At 34.3% G+C, this 7388-nt stretch overlaps 1 protein-coding gene and 1 pseudogene across 2 annotated transcripts; one reads left to right on the forward strand and one right to left on the reverse strand.

Annotated features, from left to right (window-relative positions):
- Positions 1-590: 590 nt before the first annotated feature.
- On the forward strand, positions 591-4869 carry LOC107419170 (transcription factor ICE1). Of its 2 annotated transcripts, XM_016027914.4 has the most exons (4): positions 601-2460; positions 3309-3533; positions 3793-3963; positions 4593-4869. In XM_016027914.4, the coding sequence occupies exons 1-4, from the start codon at positions 1324-1326 to the stop codon at positions 4674-4676; spliced, it is 1617 nt and encodes a 538-aa protein (XP_015883400.3). In that variant the 5' UTR covers positions 601-1323; the 3' UTR covers positions 4677-4869. The 2 variants fall into 2 exon arrangements, with proteins under 2 accessions (XP_060670697.1, XP_015883400.3); XM_060814714.1 differs by lacking the exons at positions 3793-3963; positions 4593-4869 and adding an exon at positions 3639-3766 and having other exon boundaries at positions 591-2460.
- Positions 4870-5017: 148 nt separating this feature from the next.
- On the reverse strand, positions 5018-6461 carry LOC107419175 (uncharacterized; annotated as a pseudogene).
- Positions 6462-7388: the final 927 nt, after the last annotated feature.

A 7388-nucleotide genomic window follows, 5' to 3' on the forward strand; every position in this document is an offset into this window, starting at 1 on the left:
ACTATTGAAAGAGTTTTTTTTTTATTTATTTATTATTTATTTTATTTAAATTTTAAAAGTGAAAGGTTAACTGGAGCCCATGTGGCAGATTTTCATCCAATGAAAGGCGGAGAGGTGGGAGTTATGGCAGAGCAAAAACTCTTTTTTTATTATTTTAATTAATTACTTATTTTTTATTTATTTTAATAATATATATATATATATATATATATAAGATAATGTGATGTCATAAATTATATATATAATATTTTGACATTGTAATTCAACCCACAACCCTTTAAAATGTGATGCGGGTATAAAAGCCTAATTAGTCCAGCTTTATATATGTAGTCTAACTTTAGATATATATATATATATATATATATATACTTTGTAATAATAGTATAATTTTATGTTTTAGGTGACAATTGTAAGAAAACATAGTTCCATATATGTTCCATACCATATTCATAAGGGTACATCTATTATATATAAGTATATTTTTATACACTTTATTTTAATATTGGAATAAATTCATAGTTTGAAAAATATGGTGGGAGGGATGTTTATCATTAGCTTAATCTCATAGAATTATTGAATTTATGATGTACATGATAATTGCAAAAAAATTATATAAATAACAAAGATACAACACATATCATAATTGTTACATATAATATCTTCTCGCTACCCGAAACAAGAACAGACTGTTTGACGAAAAATCGACACCACAAACGGGGCAAGAAAGAAAGAAAGAAAGAAAAAGGAAGCAGAAGAAGTTGGAATTGGAAACTATAAGCTTAAAAGGAATTCACGTGAAGCTCATGCTCCCCAAGAAACTCAAATATCTTTCTCCTTTCTTTTTAAAAACTTCAGTCAGACATTCATTCAAACACCACATGCTCAACATTTACTCCGAATCTTTTTCAAATCCTTGTGCTTACTCTGAGTCTACAACCTGAAAACCTCAAACTTAAAAACAATTTCTTCCCCTCTTTTTATCTGCGGGAATTCTGCCCAGATTGCGGCAAATTTAGAGATAAACTTCAAAACCCATCATCACCATCATATGTATATATATATATATATATATATATATATATATAAATACAGACAGAGACAGTGATTAGTAGTGTAACGTTTCTGGAGCTTAGCGTGTCAGAGTCTCTTTCTCAGAAAATGGGCATCTTTTCCTCACCTCTTTCTCGCAACAAAACAAATTACAGAAACTTGATAACCCCATTTTCGTTTTAATCGTCCAAGACACTTAGCGGTTTCAAAGTAGTCCATTTTCTTTAAGCTCCCGAGAGGAACCCAGAAGAGAAAGAAAAAAGTGTATCTAAAATGCTGTCTAGAATGAACGGTGTCGTTTGGATGGAAAATAGAGAGGACGAGAACGACAACAACAACAACAATGGAGTAGCTCAGAACAAGGACGAGATGGGTTCTCTTTCTTCGTTCAAATCCATGCTCGAGATTGAAGACGATTGGTATGTTAATGGCAATGGTAATGGAATCCAAAACCATTCGGACGTGAGGGACATTTCCTTCTCACAGAGCCTCGCCGACCCAGAAAGCTTGTTGCTTCAGCAAGTGGATTCGTCCTCATCTTGCTCACCATCTTCGTCTCTGTTCAACAATCTCGATCCATCTCAGGTACAATTCTTTTTGCCTCCAAAATCTACCTTGTCTTCGCTCCTCAATGGCATCTCTAACAACCCTTTGGACCATGGCTTCGATTTGAGTGGTTGTGAAATTGGGTTTATTGGAAACCAAGTTCCCAATGCTTCGAATGTGTTGAGCAGGGGAGCTATGGTTTTAAATGGGTTTACTGATTTGAGCTCAAATAACCAGTTGAACACTCATAATTTGTGCTCGGATCCTCAAATTTCCACAACGGTTGTGCCGCAGTTGGCAGAAAAAGGTGCCTGTTTTTCGAGTTTTCGGGGTTTTGATGATTCTGGAAATACTCAGTTTCTGAATAGGTCTAAGCTATTGAGACCACTTGAATCCTTCCCTTCAATGGGGGCAGAGCCAAATTTGTTTCAGAAAAGAGCGGCTCTTAGGAAAAATTTGGCTGAAAATGGGGGTGAGAATTTGGGTGTTCCGGGTTCAGAAACTGGCATTGTTTCAAATGGAATTGAAGGTGGTGATAGAGGAAAGAGAGAAATGGTTGGTGTAGAGGATGAGAATAAGAAGAGGAAAATGAGTGGTGGGGATGATTTGGAAGATGGTGGTAGCATTGATGCGTCAGGTTTGAATTATGATTCTGATGAGTTTACAGAGAATACTACTAAGCTGGAGGAGAATGGCAATAGTGGTGGGAACAGCTCCAATGCAAAGAGTACTGTTACTGGTGGAGACCAGAAGGGCAAGAAGAAAGGGTTGCCTGCGAAGAATTTGATGGCTGAAAGGCGCCGCCGGAAGAAGCTCAATGATAGGCTTTACATGCTGAGGTCCGTTGTTCCTAAAATTAGCAAGGTAAGCAATTATTTTTACAAATTTTCTCAAGAATTCATATTTATGAATAGCTTTTGTGTTTTTAGTAATGACAAGTCTCTTAAGGCTTTTCGCTTTTCTGAATATGTTGAATTTTTTTGGAGGTCTCAAAATGATTCAATTGAATATAAATTTGGTACTTTTATTAATTTCTTCCGCATAAACTCCTGACGTTGTTTCCTTGAAGTTTCTTTATAACTTTCTTTGTTCTTCTGGCAGGGAAATGAATTTATGTATAGGTTTCCCATTTTCTTTTGCTTTGATGGTTGTTTCCTACTTATGCTCTATCCAATCCATTTTTGCTTAAATTTTGCTTCATTTCGTATTCCCTACAGTTTAATTCTTAGTCCTTATTCTGGCCTTGTTGAATTGATCTGTTTTCCTGGTTCTTTGTATCCAGCTTGATTTCTAGCGTCGAGATGTGTATATGGTAGTCTAAGCTAAATTTTCACTGTGACAAGGGTTTGAAGAACTTTAGAGGGCAGGTTAAAGTTTGTAGAGTCCTAAGATATCCTCAGGTGGTCGTGTTGATTTCAAAAGTAACATTCAGAGAAATGTTGTCAAACGGGCAATAGCATGATATACTTCAAATATTTTGGCAGAGTGCTCAAAATTTCCGGGGCTTTGCTTCAAAATTTGAAGTTTTGGTTGAATTTTTGTGAGATGGAGGTCTAGACTGCTAGGTTTTTATTTGTATTTCTAAATGCCATGATGGTATTATAATTTATCTGAAAGCTGGGATTTGCCACTGTCCTATAAAAAACCACTAGAGTGCTTTTGAAGATTTATTTTTCTGTCTCTTAATGAATATTATTTAAATTTGCTTACAGATGGATAGGGCTTCAATCCTTGGGGATGCAATTGAGTACTTGAAGGAACTTTTGCAAAGGATAAATGACCTTCACAACGAACTGGAGTCAACACCTCCTGGGTCTTCATTGACACCTAGCAACAGCTTCCACCCTTTGACACCAACTACTCCGACCCTTCGTAACTGTATCAAGGAAGAACTTTGTCCCAGCTCATTGCCTAGCCCAAATGGCCAACCCGCAAGGGTAAAACCCCCTTTTGCATGCGTTTAAAATTCCTTTGTATTTCTTCAAATCCAAAACTATTAATTATATTTGTTTCTTTTGTTTCTAAAATTTCCTTCCAAATAGAGAAATGGCCCTAAAGTTCTAGTCTCTACATTGGGTGAATTTTTACTTTTAAATCGCACAGCTAATCAGGAATGAGTTTCTCCATTCATTAAAACTTTTATTATATTATATAGCTCATGGTACAACTACTCAAGGAATTTTGATGTGTAAATAGGTTGAGGTTAGAGTACGAGAAGGAAGAACCATAAATATCCATATGTTTTGTAGCCGACGACCTGGTCTGTTACTTTCCACCATGATGGCTTTGGATAACCTTGGTTTGGACATTCACCAAGCCGTCATTAGCTGTTTCAATGGTTTTTCTATGGATATCTTTCGTGCTGAGGTATTATTTTTATGTTCCATTATTACTTTCTTATCCTTTGACTTAAGCACCCCAGTTTTGATAGAAAAAGTACTATGTTTTCCATTTAACTTGAAACTCACCTGATATAATATGGAAATAAAGAGATTAAAAATGATGTTTGATATTCGTTCTTACATGTTTAGGAGTTAGGACTCTGTGAAGGGAAAATTAAAAAACAGTTACGAGGACTTCAGTTTTCCTAATTTAGAAGGCACTTGCAGATAAAAGAGATACCTAGCATATAAATGAGAACGACATGCAATTCCTGGAAGCTATCGGTTTTCCATTTTTAGCGATTTGAGGATTTGCTCTTTCTTATTTTGTTTCCTTGATTTATTTCAAGCTCCAAACATAGCAATGGTGGTTCATATCTGTATAGTAGTGGGCCATAATTTGCATAGGCTGAGATTTATTCCATTTTAATTTAGCCTATTGAGAAAGATAATATTGCTAAAATGAGATATTTGATTTCATCTTCTTGATGCATAAGAAAATGAAAAAAAAAAAAAAAAAATCCATTCCACCAAGAAACTCAAAATTTTAGAGATGGTGGTTAAAATTTTTAGGAGGGATAGATCTGACGGTTAACCTCTCTCTATATTTTTCAGCAATGCAAGGAAAGCCAGGATGTCCACCCTGAGCATATCAAATCTGTACTTTTGGATTCAGCTGGGTTTCATGGCATGATTTAGGTTGCAGCAAAAACATCTATCTGAAGTTGACTCAGCAATGGAGAAGATCATGTAACTTTTTTATTTTTATTTTTTTAATTTGAAATAGGAATCTGCAACCTAAATATGTTTTTTGTTCCTTTTTGGCTCAACTCTGCTACCATAAAATTTTTAAGTTTCAGCCTTCTATGAAATTTGTAGGTTCAATTTGCAATTCGGTATGGAGAAAGAGTAGTTCTCAGCTTGGTATAAAATGCCATTTCCCCTTTCTAACATAACCCTTGTATAAATAGATGGACTTCATTCCTGCTAACTTTTCACACTGGCTTAAACTTATAGGTCCAGCTAACTTAACCGTCTTCATTACCCCCCCAAAAAAAAAAAAAAAAAGTGCTAACAAAACCGTCCACTTATATTATAAGTGTAATTGCTAAGGTCGGTTAATTTGTTCTCAAACTTTTTTTTTTTTTCTCTTCCGCATATTTTCATCATCATCAAGAATCCTTCTAACATAGTTTTTCAAGTTACAGAAAACGATGGATTTGATGAGTTTTTCATCCTCTTCCTCTTCCAATTTCTTCTTCTCTGCCGCTGAGCGCTGCAAAGCATGCAGCATTGAATCAATGGAGACAGTTGCATGTCTAGATTTGATGGGCTTGATTTCATCCAAAGCAGCCATAGATTCCATCTTTCTTTTAGAATCCAAGCTTCTTTTTTCCAAAGATTTCATTGAATCTAAATAATGCTCATCATCACCATCATCATCATCTTTTTGCGACCGCCATGGTTCGAAATTCCTAGTTGCGCCAGATTCAACAACATAGTGCGAATTTTGTGGATCTGACTTGATGGTGAGCTTGGCAGAGCAATTGGTGCAGTTGAAGTAGAATTTGAATTTTCGAATCCCTAAATATGAATCACTGATTGCTTCTTCCATGCGGGAATTGAATTTGGTACCCTTGTTTATATAATTTCCACACGTTTTGTACCGAATGCTCATCGGAACCATCATTCGAACCTTATTCTGTGAAGTTTTTTCTCCTCCGACCTAACTTGGGCTGATCGAAATCTGACGGATAGTATTTGTTAACTATCTTCCTTTCTCCCATTTGAAACGATGACCTAAAATTTTTCTTGTAGCTTAGGTTTGTCAAGTATGAGTGAATGTGAAAATTTTTACTTGTGCATCACCCAGTTTATGAAGCGAGCAAACCAAACTCAACAAGGAAAACGAGAAAGGGAAGTTTCGTTTTCGGTTTTTCTTTTTCTTAATAGTTTTATTTCCTAAACTAGCGTCATCTCTATTAGCAAAGTATAGAGCTCGAACAGGCATTGACTGGAATTCCTGATAATAAATGCATGAAAAAAGAATTGACACATTCCAACATAAAAACAAAACTAGTACCAAAAGTTCCATCAGACCGCTGAATTCGAGGATTGTAGTTCTGCAAGTGGTGAATAACTGGAGCCAAATAAGCAACCGTTTTGAAGTCTGAAATTTTCCCATTAAAAGAACACAGACAATAAAATGATAAGCTCCAAAGAAATACAAGACCCAGATTTTTTTTTTTTTGTTTTTTTGTTTTTTTTTTGTTTTTTGAAATAAAATAAAAATAAATGAAGAATAATGAAAGAGAAGGATACACATGACGGCCGGATAGAATGACCAGAATTGCTTGAGCCTGCACTTGTGTACGGACTCCAAAACCCAGCCTTTCTGTCTTAAAAACAAAGTTTACAGAAGTTACAAACCACAAAGTCTGTGAATTGGAAGCTAATTAATTAAGCTTTTAACTTATTTAAGCTCCGAACACGCACAAAGAAGGGGAAAAAAAAAAAAAAAAACAAACAGAAGCTCCTTTATGAGAAAAGTGGAAACTTTTTGTTATTTTCAAAGAAAAAGCGATGTCGTTTCATTCATATCTATGATTTTGTTTTTTCAGCTATTCTCGTGGGCTTAATTTGTTTCGTTTTGGGCTGGTCTCAGTGGCTAATTTCACAAAGATTCAGATTGGATTGAATTTTATCGACGACCAAAAAAAAAATAATAATAATAAAAGGTAGGAAATCGAGTTAAAAATTGATAGAACGGTTGTAATCCCATCATACGGTTGAGCTGGGAGCTGTGATGGATTGCCACGTTTCATTATGGACCCTATTATGCCACGTTGATCATGCCAGCACGTCCTTGAAAACTTTTCATACCACACAAGCCAAGCCCAAATCGGCCACCTGATCAGGTATCCGATCTTTCTTACCAATTTTTACTTTATTTTATTTATTTATTTTATTTTATTTGTTTTCAGTAGTGCACTTGAATGGTATTAACGTGGGGAGTATTCCAAAATCTGTTTTTAACTCCCTCTTCATTCCTTTACATTCAGTGATTGTCATCATCGATATTTTATATATACACTTCAAAAAAACATTTTTTTTTAATATTTCTTATTAGTATTGATCGCGTCCAATACACCATACATATATAATCATAATAAATTATTTCAAAAATTATTTATAATAATTAATTATATTCAAGTTTGATAATGATATGTGGAAAATTTTTTTACTAATCATCTTACTATTAATTATAATATAGATTATATATATATATATATAATATTAAAAATAATAATACTTAAGCTTTAACATAATTAGATATTCTATGCATTTTTACGTACAAAATTTTAAATTATATTATATGTATTATTTATTATAAAAAATAATTTAAATAAT

This window comes from Ziziphus jujuba, chromosome 2 (genome assembly GCF_031755915.1).
Source record: "Ziziphus jujuba cultivar Dongzao chromosome 2, ASM3175591v1".
NCBI lineage: Eukaryota > Viridiplantae > Streptophyta > Magnoliopsida > Rosales > Rhamnaceae > Ziziphus > Ziziphus jujuba.

What these genes read in the sequence shown, in the direction of transcription:
- LOC107419170 (XM_016027914.4), top strand. Translation starts at nt 1,324, where the DNA reads ATGCTGTCTAGAATGAACGGTGTCGTTTGGATGGAAAATAGAGAGGAC. An exon ending in CAAATGGCCAACCCGCAAGG is followed by an intron (nt 3,534 to 3,792) that starts GTAAAACCCCCT and finishes ATGTGTAAATAG; the next exon opens with GTTGAGGTTAGAGTACGAGA. An exon ending in TGGATATCTTTCGTGCTGAG is followed by an intron (nt 3,964 to 4,592) that starts GTATTATTTTTA and finishes TATATTTTTCAG; the next exon opens with CAATGCAAGGAAAGCCAGGA.